At 33.8% G+C, this 15547-nt stretch overlaps 3 protein-coding genes across 3 annotated transcripts; 1 reads left to right on the top strand and 2 right to left on the bottom strand.

The window, feature by feature from the left end:
- Positions 1–28: 28 nt before the first annotated feature.
- On the bottom strand, positions 29–4277 carry LOC9310079 (beta-galactosidase 7). Its single transcript, XM_002871909.2, has 11 exons — positions 4005–4277; positions 3646–3921; positions 3466–3558; positions 2413–2751; positions 2241–2328; positions 2028–2146; positions 1604–1950; positions 1295–1511; positions 990–1217; positions 690–901; positions 29–593 (listed from the first exon to the last, which is right to left on the bottom strand). Exons 1-11 carry the CDS (start codon positions 4173–4175, stop codon positions 203–205), a joined length of 2481 nt encoding a protein of 826 aa, XP_002871955.1. The 5' UTR covers positions 4176–4277; the 3' UTR covers positions 29–202.
- A 3613-nt stretch (positions 4278–7890) lies between these two features.
- On the top strand, positions 7891–9441 carry LOC9308024. Its single transcript, XM_002873965.2, has 2 exons — positions 7891–8958; positions 9051–9441. The coding sequence occupies exons 1-2, from the start codon at positions 8354–8356 to the stop codon at positions 9190–9192; spliced, it is 747 nt and encodes a 248-aa protein (XP_002874011.1). The 5' UTR covers positions 7891–8353; the 3' UTR covers positions 9193–9441.
- Positions 9442–12852: 3411 nt separating this feature from the next.
- Positions 12853–15540, bottom strand: LOC9308023 (pollen receptor-like kinase 6). Its single transcript, XM_002871908.2, has 2 exons — positions 13751–15540; positions 12853–13599 (listed from the first exon to the last, which is right to left on the bottom strand). Exons 1-2 carry the CDS (start codon positions 15138–15140, stop codon positions 13031–13033), a joined length of 1959 nt encoding a protein of 652 aa, XP_002871954.1. The 5' UTR covers positions 15141–15540; the 3' UTR covers positions 12853–13030.
- Between the last annotated feature and the right edge of the window lie 7 nt (positions 15541–15547).

Here is a 15547-nt window from a genome sequence, read left to right as displayed (position 1 = left end):
TCAGAATAAAAAGCATCTCAAGGGAAAATATTTAAACAAGTAATTTTTTATTCGACCATAATATTTATTTCCATAATCCTAAATCCAAATCATCTAAAAAAAACTGATAGATCAAAAACAAGTACGACATTATTTAACGGATCTAAATTATTTAAGAAAATTATTGCAATCACTAGCTAGCTAGCTAGAGCTAAGATCTAATCTAGCACTCCAATTCCACGGCCAATTTTTTAGGTGAATCTCCACAGTCCAAAGTAGAGCCAAACGTGTCGGACGACACATTGATAGTGCAGTTAAGTTTCCCAACACACTCTTTAGCCACGGTCTTCACAGCATCCTTGTCTCCTTGGCACGTACCAACCGCGAATGTCCCACAATGCCCCACCGGATTTCCAAAGCTTGCGAATTTAACGGCTGAGATCGGATGGTTATGGCAGGACAACTCCACTTTGTTGTGTTCATGAGCCCTGGCACAAACAGTTCCGACCACAACTGTCTTGAAGTTCACCATTGACGGGTTACCGCCCATTTCTTCGAATAGTGTGATAGTGTTGTGTCCGCTCGCTTTCAAGAACGATCTTGGAACATGGTACCTACAAGAGTTTGCCCATCAGAGTAATGAACCGTTACTGATTATAAATCAAAACTTTATGATGAAAGTAATGAATGAACCATTAGTAGTTAAGTACCATCTTTGAGTTGGTTCGCCACACATAAAAGCGCATTTGTCGCTACCATACTCCCCGCGGTAGTCACATTCGTCTTTGCAACCGTCATCACTAGAGTTAAAGCTGGGCCAGTAACGTCCAATGCTCTGACCGTTGATCCAAGCCTCACCTTTCCCGAGACCATTAAAGTCCACAATCACTGGCTCTTTACCAAGAGGAGCCTTGAACTTTGCCTGAATAGATAACATTTCATTGTATAAGAAACCGTTCATTTGCGGAATCAAATGATTTCCATTGTAGAAAGTGTTAATTGATACTGACCTTGTACCATGTCAACATCCGACTAGTAGGAAACATTTCGTTTGCCCATTTGATGTGACCAACGGATTTTGTGCTGAAAAGTTTGTTGTTGTATCCATTCAAACCAATCTTGTAGTCCCATTGATGCTGCGATAGATCCTTCTCGATTGTTTCCTCTCCTTTGTATCCGACTAAGGACACAGGACCATTGATTCCAGTGGGACCGCTCTCAAAGAAAGCTCCGTAATTCTAAAACATAAGACCACAACAAATTTTGGAGAGAATGAAAAGTATCATAATTAAAAAGCTATGTATTCACATCTTACCTGTAGTCCAACGGAAACACTGAGAAGTGAAATGTGGTTAGTCCCATGAACGAGATGATTGACCTTCTTCTCAAATCTGTAATCGAATTTCCCGTCCTTTACAAATTGGTTACCAACGTATTTTCCATTGACGTAAGCGTGTAGAACATGGGCATTGCTGTGAACCCGTAGTGTCATGTTTCTGCTCCAAAGTGGATCTTTCTTGTCGAGATGAACCCTAATAAATACCACAAATCATTTAAAACAATACAAATCATTTCAAGATATAGTTGGTCTAGGTATAATATGTATGTTGGATCATAGATATACCTAGTCATGTACCAAAGATAGTCACTAGCATCATTTGTAACGTCTTTTTGGTCTACAAGACCCTTGGCAATGAGATCTCCACTGCTTTTAAGAATCATCTTCTGAGCGGACTCCGGTCTCCAGGTCCATTCCAGCTTCTCTGGCTTACTAGAGTCCTCGGTCATAATTGATGTTTGAGTGTTCACTTTTGCAGTGTTGTAAGCCTCTTTATCGCATTCGGGAAGAACACTCACGGACCAAGCCGGTACGTGGTAGTCTTTTCCTTTGAAGTTGACTAAAGCATTTGCAGTTGCGTTCACATTACCGATGAAGCAGCTCGATCCCTCTTTTGTTGTGTAAATCGTCGCCTTTATAGAGATATAAGAAACATGTTACTCCATGATAACGCCAGTTTATAGTTTAAAGAGACAGGACCGGGTCTAACCTTGATGGAGTTGCCAAGATCGATTCTTGATATGTTGCCGTAAGTCAGCGATTTCTCCATGGATTTTAACACTCTGTGTAACTGTTTCAAGTGACCCCATTTAGGCTGGTTCAAGTTACCTAAAAATGTATATATATACACACACGTATTATATATACGACATTTTTAAGCGATTTGTGTATATATATAAGAAAAGTGTGAAGTTGTTTATACCGAATTCATCAATAGGAGCATGGTAATCATATGAAGTGGTGATGTATGGACCTCCAGCGACTCTACCAAAGTTAGTACCACCATGGTACTGTAAAAATTCACATTAAATAAAAAAAATGGTTAGAAAAGATTGGTTACTACTAATAACGAATAAAAATGATATGAATCTGACCATGTAATAGTTCTGGAAAGTTCCTCCGGTTTGGAAGAATCTAGCAACTGAAAAAGCAAGATCCTCAGCGGTTCTATAAGGGTGTTTGCCTCCCCAATTCTTGAACCAGCCGGTCCAATTCTCTGTCCACATCTTTGGGGTGCTCGGGTTGGTCGGTTCGTACTGGTCACAGTAGAATCCATTGCACGTCTCGAGCATAGGCTGAGGAGCGTTTGGTTGTTGGCACATAAGCCATGGAACACCGATGTCTAGAGAGTTAGCCATGTTGGCACACCAATCAATGTAGGCCTTACCCGCTGCTCCATACGATGAGATCACATTCCCGTACTCGTTCTCGATCTGAAATATAACCGAACAAATTAAAAAAATCAATATAGAAGGTAGGGCTGGGCTTTTAAACCGAACCGAATGTACCGAACCGAAACCGAAGCAAAAAAACCGAACCGAACCGAACCGAAAATATGAAAATAACCGAATGGATACTAAATTTGATAATCGAAATAACCGTAACCGAATCGGTACCGAACCGAAATATTTCGGGTAACCGAAATACCCGAAATACAATTATATTTTCGAAATAATTAGTTATTTATTGACCAAATAATCAAAAATACTTGAAAAATCTATAAAAATAGTAAAAATACTCAAAAATAACCGAAAAATATCCAAAAATATTCGAAAATACTCAAAAATAACCGAAATATCCGAAAATATCCTAAGCAAAATAATCGAATGGATACTAAATTTTAAAACCGAAAGAACCGGAACCAAACCGAAACCGAACCGAAATTTTAAAATATTCGAATGGATACTAAATTTTAAAACCGAAAGAACCGAAAACCGAATGGACCCAACCGATAACCGAACGGTTAACCGAAAGCCCATGCCTAATAGAAGGGAAAGAGTATGAACAAGAAAACGTTTTTGATGATGATATAAATGTTGTCTACATATAAAATTAATGGTAAGGCCGATTCTGAGTCCAATGGGCCAGTCCGGGGGATAAAGGACCAGAAGTCCGCGATAACATCCTCCATAATGTAAATGTCATACCTGAGCTAGGATAATTGGACCGCCTTGTGACGCAAAGAGCTTCTCTTCCTTCATCATCTCTACGATCTTTGTAGTGAAATTTTGCATTTCATTCTGCCAAAGGGATTTCAAGAAAACATTAGAAGAAGTTCAAGAATCCAAAAATAGCAAGAGATTATCTAATAAAAGTTTGGGTTGTACCATGAAACTAGGGTTGACTGTTCTAAATTTCATGTTTGGCATATTGTGCAGCCACACCGGAAAGCCTCCATAATTCCATTCTGCGCAAACATAAGGTCCAATGCGAAGAACGGAGTAGAGACCAGCGTCTTGAATGGTCTTGATGAAGCGAACAACGTCGAGATTCCCCGAGAAATCGTATTCCCTACGTTTTGGTTCATGTGCGTTCCAAAAAACGTACGTCTCGATTGCGTCTAAGCCACCATCTTTGGCTTTGTTGATCAGATCAGGCCACATCTGCAACCAAAAGCCACGAAAACATTAAAATGGATGAAGAAACATATGAAAAAGTGATGTGATATATAAGTGTAAGTAGTTACATCAGCAGTGCTTCGTGGGTAATGAATGGAGCCTGAAAGTAGGATTCGACGTTTTCCATTAATGGTGATGGCTCGTTCATCATGAGAGACGATGGTTGAGTTAGCCAAAGAGAATGAAGTAATGAGGATGAAGAACAATGATAAGAGACGAGTGAAGTGTTTCATTTTCATAGCTTAGTGTTGAGTTTCTACGGTAGGAAACAAGTGCTTTTGAAAGGTTTAAGATGAATTGTTTTTATAGTAATTTGATGGAACAGTAACCTACGATTTTTTAGATTAGTTTGTTCATGATCTTAATTAAATTGAACTTTAGTATTGACTAGATAATTGAGATGAGCAAAATAAATATAAAAATGTTTCTTTTTAAGACTTAATTCTATCATTCCATTAATTATTCAAATTCAGACATCATTATTGGTACTTTTTTATTTGGATAAAACTACTGGTACTTCTTTTCAATAAAAAATATATTTGGTTTTATAAACATAGCATTTAAATTTTGCATTGAATATTTATGCAGAAAACTGTCGGATAGAGTTAGTGTGTTTTTAATGAACTATATTTATACTATATGTATATATTCACTTGCATGAAACGGTGGAAAATGATTTTAGTTTCTCATTATATATAGATAGATTATTAACTTATGAGTTATCTAATATCTTAATTTAGCCTGTTAGGATTGAATTAATAGGCTGTAGAAGAATAAAAAATCAAAATTAAACAATTTATCTAATTATAGATTTTTCAGGATTTATAGGATTTGATTAGGATATCTTCTTCTTTTTCACTAATTGACTAGGTTAATTTTTTTTTTTTTTTTGGATAAAGGATTGACTAGGCAAAACAATTTTGGATAATCTTCGTCGAACAATTAGGGATGAGAATGAAGAGTCTTTTTTTTTTTGTTTTATCTGTTTTCATAAAGGTTTAGATAAAGTTTCGACAAAAAAAGTGTTTGGAAAATTATGTATTGATCGATCACACGTTAGTTAGATAACTTTTTGGTTTGTTTAAAAAGAGGTAAGACAAAGTTATACTGTTGGTTAAGACTTAAAATCTAAGACAAAAACGATAGGCTGGTAATAATACTTTTTGGAAAACTTATTAACAAAATGGCAGAGAAAAATAAAGTTTGCAAGAAATCAAAAATGTTTTTAATGATAAAATGTCGTACGTAAGAGAAAGTGAGTGAACTCATCATTCACTTATAACAACATGATCTTTATTGCAAGCATGCCACTTATCATAGTGAGGAAAATTGGTGAAGGATCCAAATTTTGGAAAAAACTCTAAAGGAGAATTTAAATTTTCAATTTCTAATCTTAGTGCTTGGTTTTAGATAGTATTAGACCAAACTATGTTCTAAGAGTTTTACTATTCTTTTTTTTTTGAAAAAGAGGATATTTTGAAAATCAAAATACCTTATGTTGTTTTAAAATTTGTGTGAAGATTATAATACTTTCAAAACACTCAACCAAGTAAATTTGCGACTCATTTCTACCTAAAGCTCAAACCTATGTTTTTATTTTTCCATCAAACAGAGTTTCTATTTCATTTGATGGAAATCGTTTATAATTTCGACAATTTTGTTGACGGATTATTTTAGTTGCAGAACAATTTTTTTTTTTCCTATAAAATTCCCCGAAAATACATATAGGGGGATCTTAGTAGGGTAATGGGACCATATAGAAAAGGAAAATAATAGTAATGTAAAACAGAAATCCGAATCAGAAAAGGAAAAAAGATACTCAGCTACACGAAGTATAACGGAATACATGGCTACACATACCAAGTTTAAAAATGTACAACCAACTACACGAACTAAATGTATTGCATGCCCACATATACCAACTATATGACGACATGTGGTCAACATCACGAACATCTTATTCTGGTATACTAATCATCGAAATTCGGCGTTGACCATCGTTGACCGGTATTGACCAACAAAAATATTCAATTTTTTTTTTATATTTTAATATTAAAAACAAAAACAAAAAATTATTCTATTAAATCTTTTATTGTATTGTATAATTAAAGAGGAAAACACATTCTATATAGTATATTCAACTTAAATAAATTTTGTATATATATTTAATAAATTGATTATTATAATTAGTTAGTTTTTTCAATTTCAAAACTAAAATAAAAGTGAAATAAAAATAATTAAGCGAATTCCTTATCTTTACATTGTCAATAAAAACATTAACTTCTTATTTTATAAATGTTTTTTGCTAAAATCAATATCGTTAAATTTTTTATTTGCTATATATTAAAAAAAACAAATTATGACCTTTTTTGTTATTTATCCGTTATTACGAATATTTTTAATAATTTTAATTACATAAATTAATAATATATTAAAGTTAGACTAAAGAGTATGTAAAATTTTCTATGTTTTTAACTATGTATTATGATTTTGATTTTAGCAAAAAAAACTTAATATTTTTTAAACATGCAAACTTTAGATTAAAGAGTCATATACTCAATTTTTCTAACAAAAATAATAAAATTTATTTCATTTCACTTTTAGTTTAGTTTTGATTCAAAACTTTTGAAGTTAAAAAAATTAACTAATTATTAAAATCACTACCGGTCAATACTAAAAAAATTAACTATTTACTAAAAAAATTTTTTTGAATATTTACTAAAAAAATTAACTAATTACTAAAAAAATTTTGAATATTTTTGTTGGTCAATACCGGTCAACAATGGTCAACGCCGGATTTCGTTGATTAGTGTACCGGAATAAATGTTCGTGATGTTAAGCATATGTCGTCATACAGTTAGTATATGTGGGCATGCAATACATTTAGTTCGTGTAGTTAGTTGTACATTTTTAAACTTGACATGTGTAGCCATGTATTCTGTCATACTTCGTGTAGCTGAGTATCTTTTTTCCGTCAGAAAAATAATAGTGGAGGGTACAATGTAGCTGTTGATGAATGCCACGTATCCACATCTCATGAAAGTGCTCAACGAATCCTCTTTAATTTAGCCTGTGGGATCCATTGGCCACATTGTCGATCTCGACTTTTTTTTTTTTTGTGTTTTGGTTTGTATTTTTTAAAGTAAATTGGTTGTCTCTCTGTGGACCACTCTTTTACTGGCACCTCACCTTCATATTCGTTTTAATATCTCTCTTATTATTATTTTTATGTCAGTATTTTAAAATCTTTTATTTGATTTTCTTACAAAAACAAATCTTTCAAATCTAAATCATTATAAGCATTGTTTAGGGTTTATGTCAATTCAGCTTATACATATAACACTCAACTAAATATTTATTTTATTGAATAACCAAGAAAACATGCATGTGTTGCTGTTATGTACAAGTTTGGGCAAATACAGATGGTTGCGTTTGGTTTAGACATTACTGCTCACAAAACGTTAATATATCTTTGTGGATGCATGATTTTATTTTTTAGTTTTCTGGTGTAGCGTTTGTGGATGGATGATTGTGATTGCATGCATTTGAAACTAATTTTACAACGCTGTGAAAATTCGAAACCAAAAGCTATCCTCTCTTAGCGTTTGTGGGATATACACTAGCATGAATTCATCTCCATATCTATAACATTAACTTTATGTTTTCTTAAAAGTAAACATGAGCTTATATATATATATAAAACTATGGCTAGAGAGCAATTATTTTCTTCATGACTAAAGAGATTAAGTGCCCATTTACTTAGATTAATAAGATTTTTAAAGTTAAAAAACTAGAATAATATAATGTACTTGCCGTTTAACACCGTGTCACCCACACTATTATTTAAATTAGGAAGTGCCAAATTATATTTGCGTCAATTTATTATTAGCCTTAGTATTTTGACTATCTGATCATAAGGATAATTGACGACTTACTCACTTATAATATACTACATTAATTCAAATAGATCAAGACACTGATTAGACAAAATTTATATATTTCTATCTTCTGTTTTTTCTTGGATAATAACCTGGTGAGCTATTCCACTTAGACGTTCATTAAAAAAATATCCAAAAGAGTTCAACTCTCGAACTAGCTTCACACGCTTCGTGGCTTGTTACGTCATTAGATATTATATGGTAGTTTTGTTTTGGAGATAAACAGTAAGGGTTTTATTCGTGAAATAAGAATAGTTCACGAGATTTTTTGTAAATATTGCAATAAATAAAAAGTAGTGTACAGTTTCTCAACCCTCCCACCAACTCCACCATAAATAACACATCTCTCTCCCATCTCTTCTCTTCTCTGTGGAGGTTTGCAAACACCACCAATCTTCTCTCTTCTTCTTCTTTTATGTTTCTTCTTTTTGTTTTTGTTTTTTTTAATTTAATCTGATCAAAGCCCTTCTCTCAAGATCATGCTTACCAAAAGAACCCATCCCATGATCGGAAAGATATCGGACCTCCTCGTCCGTGTCAACCGATCCACGGCTGCTCCTTTCTTCGACGTCTTGATGACAAGCCCTAAAAGCCCACTTGATTTCAAGATTCTCCCTCAGATATCTCAGAGAAACAGTTCAAAGAGATTCTACGATGACAATCTTGGTGGCTCTGTTGGTCTAGGGATTGTAGCCGCGCTCGAGAACTCAAACACTCGTCGAATCACGAGCGTTTGTAGATCGGAACAGAACCAACCCGGCCGGTCTGATCCGGTTCAGTTCATGAGCCATGGTGGAAGCACGGACGGAGAAGACGAGGAGATGTTCATAATGGACGAGGAAGATTACACGTTGGTGACATGTCACCATGGGCCTAGTGGATCTTGTAGTACAAGGATTTATGACAAAGATGGATTTGAGTGTTTCTCAAGTAAGATCAACGATGATCGTCGGGAAAGACTCTTCGTGGTCGATGTCGTTACGGAATCTCCAGAGAATTCGCCAGAGTTTCAGGGTTTGGGTTTCCTCAATTCATGTTACTTGTGCAGGAAGAAACTTCATGGTGAAGACATATTTATTTACAGGTATAACTTTGGAGCATATATATAAGTATTTTTATACTATGGTCGTATCTTTCGAATTCTTATTGATTGATTTTTTTTTTTTTGATATGCAGAGGAGAAAAAGCATTTTGCAGCACCGAGTGTCGATCGAGTCATATAGCAAATGAAGAAAGGAAAGAGAGGTGTAGATCAAAATTCTCAACCTCTCCTTACACCGCCGGCCAAATTTTCTCCACCGGAGTTCTAGTGACTTAGCCGGAGTTCTTTCTACAATATTAGGCATAAACGTTTGGGGGGATCGGGGGTAAATAAAGTAATTAGGCATAAATAATCGGCAAAGAGAAATAAATTAGCATATATATACTATGACATGTATGTCCATATTATGGTGGAAACGAAACAACATCGAGAAATTTTGATGAGGGGGGGAATGAAAGTAGAGAGAGCTAATTCTTGATCGTTAAGCATGGCGAGAAATAGAATAATGCTCTTGTTTTTTTTTTTTTTTTTGGTTCTTGTTTTGTTTTCTGTACTTTGTGATAATTAACATATTAAATAATTTTGAAGTTTAAAATATGGCTTTTCCTTTTTCTTGTGTCCGTTCTTTTAATGGATGTTTTGAAAGGTGAATAACTGCTCCAAGCATCAGATCAAATAATTGAAGCGAATATTAGCAACAACAATGGAGCGATGAAAACATTGTTTTAAGAATTCGAATATTATACGTATAATTTGAGCATAATTATGATGTATCGTTTTTATAGTATATAATAAAATCATAAAAATGGTTATTGCCGTGTTGGTTTGTCATCTGTGTGTGGTTTATTCATCAATCAACTTGTGAAAGATACGAAAACTATAAAATACTCGTAATAAAATAATATTGACCCATACGGAAGAAGCCAGCACTGAGAATAAGCCCAAAAGAGGGACATTTGCTGAGTAGTTGGGGCCCACCATAAAAGTCTTAATTACTCCCTCCGTTTCAAAATATAGGACGTTTTGGAGAAACTTTTTTGTTTCACAATATAAGTCGTTTTCAAGTTTCTATGCAAATTATATATTACTTTAATATTTTATGATTATTTTATTATGCAGTCTCTTTTATGATTGGCTGAACTTTTAAAAAGTAGATCTTCTTAATCGGCGTGTTTTTTGCTAAAACGCCTTATATTTTGAAACGTAGGGAGTATTAATTAACTAAATTAAGTACAATATATAGGAAGAAGAAGACAAAACCTAATTTCTTGTGGTCCTTTCATTAAAATTGACTTGCATGCAAAAATTTAATATGTCTTTGTTCGTATTCGAATCGAGTCTCCTACCCAATATTCAAGCTTTCGGGTCCATTTATATGTTGCTCTTTATAAATCTCCTTACTGTTTTTTTTTTAAATCTCCTTACATATAGTATATGGATTCCTTGTGTTTAGTTTATACGCTTTTGATGGTTTAGATTTGAGGGAATATATATGAAATCTTAAGAAGTCTTTTTTATTTTTTATTTTTTATTTTTTTTTGAGCAAAAAAAAAAGTCTATAATCATATCTATAAGGCAAAGTACGTAGCTGCATGTGATAAACTATCGTCTTAAAATGTGAAAATGTCACTTAAAACATGAACTTTGCAGTTTCGTTGAAAAAAACAAATTTTTTTAATCTGCTGAATTAAATACCTATTTTTAGGTTGACTTTCAATTAAACTAGGTTATTTAGCCGCGATACTCGCGGCTTGTTGCATACTACGTTATATGTTTACTATTTATTTTATTTAGTTTTTTTACTTGAATTTAAAATTTAAAGAAAAATAAATGAATGACAGTAAATTCAAATTTGATTTTTTTCTATAAAATTTGAATTGTATTCATCTATATAAAATGATATTTATGTTTTTTTAAAAATGATTAAGAGTGTATGACTTCTTTTAATCAATACAATATTTGATTAAAAGTCATCTTCTCTTCACAGCCTCTTACAAAATTGACAAAAATGTAATATTGAAACACCATTAGTCGGATTATAAAAGAAATTGTTATAAAATTTATCAATATTATGAAATTTGGAATATGATGGTTAGTGATATGTGTAACAACATATTTACGTTTTACAACTATTCAACTTTAACAATTATGTTTAAATGTCATTTATGAGTAAGTTAATTATATGTATATCATAAAAGTTATGTTACATTTCAAAGAATTCATTGTGTAGAATTCATTTTGTATTAATTGTATTTAAAGTATTGTTGTAATTTAGTGTGAGCATTAACAACATAATGATAATTATTAGTATGGAGGTTACAAAATATGAGAAAATACATATAATATAATTATAATATATTATTTTAGAAAAATCTTAAATTATTATATGTTAATGATGTGGATGATATTTGTTTCAATATAAATATGATTGCAATTTTTTAAAAAGACTCTTAAGATTTTGATATCTTGTATTTGCTCATATTTTAGTGTTGTTTTTTACTTTACTATTATTTATGTATGTAAACATCAATAAACATATGTTATCTATTACTTTTACAAAATAAATTGTTCATATAAACTCACAGATAATTTGTTTGTTTGTTTATATAAATTCCTACATAATAGTTCAAATTCATATTATTTTGCAAGTGGCAAACTAAATTTATTTTTCTTATAAAAATTTTATGAACTTCAATCTAATTAAAATCATCAAAGATCCAAGGATAAATTCTATAGTTTTTTTAAAAAAATTTCACTCTTCAATTTAAATTATAGTGCTAGATTTTATACTAATGGTTTCATCTTTATATGATTTAATAAAATGATTTTTGTTTTCATTATAATTATTGTTTTGTATATTTCACTCTATTTAAGTATGAGTGTTAGGTTTCACTCTAATGATTTCATTCTAATTTTCTATTCTACCTAAATTTAATTTTCTTGAACCATATGATTCCGTTTTTTAATCTTAAGAACCAAATGTTTTTAAACGAAATTCTTTTTACTTTGTAAATTAACAAAAAAATATTTAAGATTTGAGTTATAGGGGAAGGGTGAGAGGATGAGAGGATGAGAGAATGAGAAATGAGTATTTATAGGATGAAAAGTTAGATAAGTTACAATTTAAATAAATAAATTATGGGAGTTACAATTCCAATTTATTGTGTGTTGAATAAAATTGAGAGGAAAAATATAATTAATGTATAATTTTAATGATTTCAGTTTTTATATTAAAGTGTGAGTTAAATGTGTTTTATTTATGATTTAGTTAAAAATAAAAAAATTTAAGTTAATTTCTAAATGGACCAATAAGAAGAGAGTGAAACCCTACTTTTATATGTATGATTGTCAAGTTTTGTTGATTTCGTTAACTGAAGTACAACGTTAACCGGATAAACAAAATCATCAGATGTGGTGTTAATGAGATCCGTTATTGTACTAAACGACGTCGTTTAAATCACATTAAACGATATACATATTTTTCTATATATAAGTCTATGACTATGAGATGAATTGAATTTTTCCCAAATTATAATGGTTATTGGTTAGTGTTAAAAAAACAGTTTTTATTTTATTTTTTCCTCCATTAGAAAAGTAAAAAGTGAATGTTTGCATTAACGTTTTTCTTTGACTGAAAATAAGAGAAAACGAGAAGAAGAAAAAGAAAAAAGTAATGTTAAAACGGATAATTTGGCACGAAAAGTTCGTACAGAACCGTTTCATATCACATATGTAAACAACATTTCCCAGGAATGACTCTTTTGAGCTTTAATTAATTTCTGATGACAAAAAAAAAAAAAAAAAAGTAAAAATATTTGTATCTTTCTAATGAACAGTTGTGGTTTTCTTATGGAACAGAAAAAGTTTTTTTTTATATTTAATTTTCTTTGCAAAGATAGATCACTCCAACCACAAAAGAAAAATAGAAACCCTCACAAGAAATAAAACCTTTTTCCTATATACGTGCCCAATTTTTTCGTCCTTGTTTCACACTTAGCTTCGTCGTTAGTACTTAGTAGTATTACATCTACAAATTCCCAAGGTTTCTTTCTTCTCTTTAGAGTTTGATATATTAATTGTTCCAATCGTGATTGCATGCGTTCTAAACATCTCATCAAACTTTTACTTGTTCTATCCTTCTAACAGTTTCCCTCATGTCTAATCTCTCATCTGGATTACTTGCGATACAAGCAGCCCCAACCCGCAACAATTCCACCATCTGTCGCATTGATTCAGTATTGTTTACTATCTCCGGATCGATAAGTTCTTCTTCTTTTTGCTCCGCAACCGAAGATTGTACCCATTGAACTATATCAGTCCCGCCTTTACCGTTGTTTAAGTATTGAGAAGGGAATTTCCCCGTCAAGATCTCTAGAATTATAATTCCGAGGCAGTAGACGTCTGATTTATGAGAGACCTGTTGTGTCTGCGCGAACTCGGGCGTCTTGAAAGCAAACAATGCTTGCGATGCGTTGCTTGGTTGGAGAAGCGGTAAGAACGCGTAATCGCTGATCAAAGGCTCATAGGTCTCGCTGAGGAGAACGTTGCTGGATTTGAGGTTACCGTGTGGGAGATCGTAGGACGCAAACTCCCCGTGCAAGAACTTCATTCCGTGAGCCACTCCTTGGATGATCTTCAATCTTGTTGCCCAAGTTAGCTCGGAATGATATATCCCACGATCACCTTGAGAGAAAATATCAAAGATTCATTTAGCTTCAGTTCCGTAATTAAATGTTTTTATCCACTGCTCTATTATGTTGATCCTAAAATGTTTTAACTGGCAAGAAAATTAAACCCTCTTTTGAGAGGTCTTAGAAAAAGCATTTCGGGTTACCATGTAAAACGTAAAGCAAGCTGCTTTTAGGCATGTATTCGGAGACTACAAGCTTCTCTTCGCGGCGGTAGTGATAGGCTAAAGGGGTAAGAATGTTAGGGTGGCGGAGTTTCCCGAATCGTCTCATCTCGACATCGAAAGGTTCGCGTGCAAGTTGATTCATATCCCTAATCCTCTTCACCACAACGGATAATCCAGTGGTCATCACCGCCTTGTAAGCTGATCCAAGGCTACCGTTGCCAAGCACCTCGGCTGCAGCCTTCATCAGATCGGGTAAACCAAAGGAACCCTTTTCCGTATTCACCATAATAATGTCACCCATCCCGCCGCCTAGAGCTCCTCCTCCGTTACCACCTTTACCAATATTCGACAAGCCTTTCTTGGAGGAACCGCCATCCGCATGCCCACCGCGCTTCCTGCTTGAATCTGTAGATCTTTTCGCGGTCGTGGATGAAGATTCGGATATCCTGACTTCCACAGCATCGTTGTTGCGTTGGTTGTCGAGCATTCGAAAGTCAGGGTTCTTCTTCTTATTTCGCTTCCTTATAATTCCCACAATAATAAAGAACATGAGAAGAAGCGAGATCGACACCAAGATTGCGTGTACCGTGGCCGTGTTCGAGGTTTGTGGTACCGAGGTTGGTGCTTTCCGGTTATGTCCTTCCCCTTCGGTTAGGTTAATATCCTCACATTCAACGTCGATCATCGCCCCGCACAAGTATTCGTTTTCTGTCAAATTCGCAACGAGATTTTTCCTATCGGCGATGCTTTCCGGGACGGTTCCTTCGAGTTGGTTGGTTGAGAGGTCGAGGACTTTAAGGTTCTTAATGTTGCCGATCTCTGGAGGTATCTCTCCGGTGAAGTTATTACTTTGAAGGTGAAGCTCCTCGAGTTGAGGGAGCTGTGTAATGGAGGAAGGGATATTTCCCTGGAATTTGTTATGATCAAGAAATAGTCGCTTGAGCTTTGACATGTCCTTGAAAAAATCGTCACGGATCTCGCCGGAGAAGCTGTTGTTAGAGAGCATGAGAGACTTTAGGCCTCGGAGTTTGAAGAAATGCGGGAGAGGACCAGAGAGGAGATTGTTGTCAAGCCTGATCGTCTTAAGATTTGGGAGATCCTTTAAATCATCGACGGTGATGGTTCCTGAGAGACCAAGCCGTGTGACGTGAATGCCTGAGACTGTTAGACCCTTTTGGCAATAGATCCCGAACCATTTCCCACTGCAAGGATCTGTTCCTAATCTCCATGAATTTAGGTCCCCTTTGGTTATATTCACCGAGCTCTTGAAGCGCACAAGCGGTTCGGACTCGCTCACGTGCTGCAAAGAAGGGGAGATTGAAAAACAGAAGAGGAGGATGAGGAGGAAGAAACCAGGAGCAGCAGCCATGGATTGAATGCTCTTCTTCTTTTTCTTCTTCTTGTTGGTATGTTATGTCTTAAAACAAGGACCTTGTTTTTGATATTGATGATGATGCTGTATAGTTTGTTGAGAGGTGTGGTTTTGTTTAGATTGTGTTTGTTGTTCCAAAGTTTGGTCATTGTTTGTTTCTGAGGGTTGTGAAGGGAAGGATGACATTTTTTCTTTGATAGAATTAGTTGTCAAAGTTTAGACTTTCTTTTTGCCAAAAATAGCTTTTTGCTGTTTGTTTCTGAGAGCTTAATCTTTAATCTTTTTGATCAGATCTTGAAACTTAATCTATTTCCTTTTCAACAGATAAAAAGTCTCATCACACTGTTATAGAAACTGACTTACCTAATTGCAATTACTAAACTTAGTATCTTAAATTCGGACGA

This window comes from Arabidopsis lyrata (genome assembly GCF_000004255.2).
Source record: "Arabidopsis lyrata subsp. lyrata unplaced genomic scaffold ARALYscaffold_6, whole genome shotgun sequence".
NCBI lineage: Eukaryota > Viridiplantae > Streptophyta > Magnoliopsida > Brassicales > Brassicaceae > Arabidopsis > Arabidopsis lyrata.
Note: the sequence above shows the minus strand (reverse complement) of the source record. Positions and strands in the feature narration are given on the sequence as shown.

Excerpts from the sequence above, each read along its gene's own strand:
- LOC9308023 (XM_002871908.2), bottom strand. The coding sequence starts at position 15,140 with ATGGCTGCTGCTCCTGGTTTCTTCCTCCTCATCCTCCTCTTCTGTTTT. Across the intron at positions 13,600-13,750 it reads CTTGCTTTACGTTTTACATG|GTGATCGTGGGATATATCAT; the intron begins GTAACCCGAAAT and ends TTTTCTCTCAAG.
- LOC9310079 (XM_002871909.2), bottom strand. The coding sequence starts at position 4,175 with ATGAAAATGAAACACTTCACTCGTCTCTTATCATTGTTCTTCATCCTC. Across the intron at positions 2,752-3,465 it reads GTCCAATTATCCTAGCTCAG|ATCGAGAACGAGTACGGGAA; the intron begins GTATGACATTTA and ends GTTATATTTCAG. Across the intron at positions 1,951-2,027 it reads ATCTTGGCAACTCCATCAAG|GCGACGATTTACACAACAAA; the intron begins GTTAGACCCGGT and ends ATCTCTATAAAG.
- LOC9308024 (XM_002873965.2), top strand. The coding sequence starts at position 8,354 with ATGCTTACCAAAAGAACCCATCCCATGATCGGAAAGATATCGGACCTC. Across the intron at positions 8,959-9,050 it reads GAAGACATATTTATTTACAG|AGGAGAAAAAGCATTTTGCA; the intron begins GTATAACTTTGG and ends TTTGATATGCAG.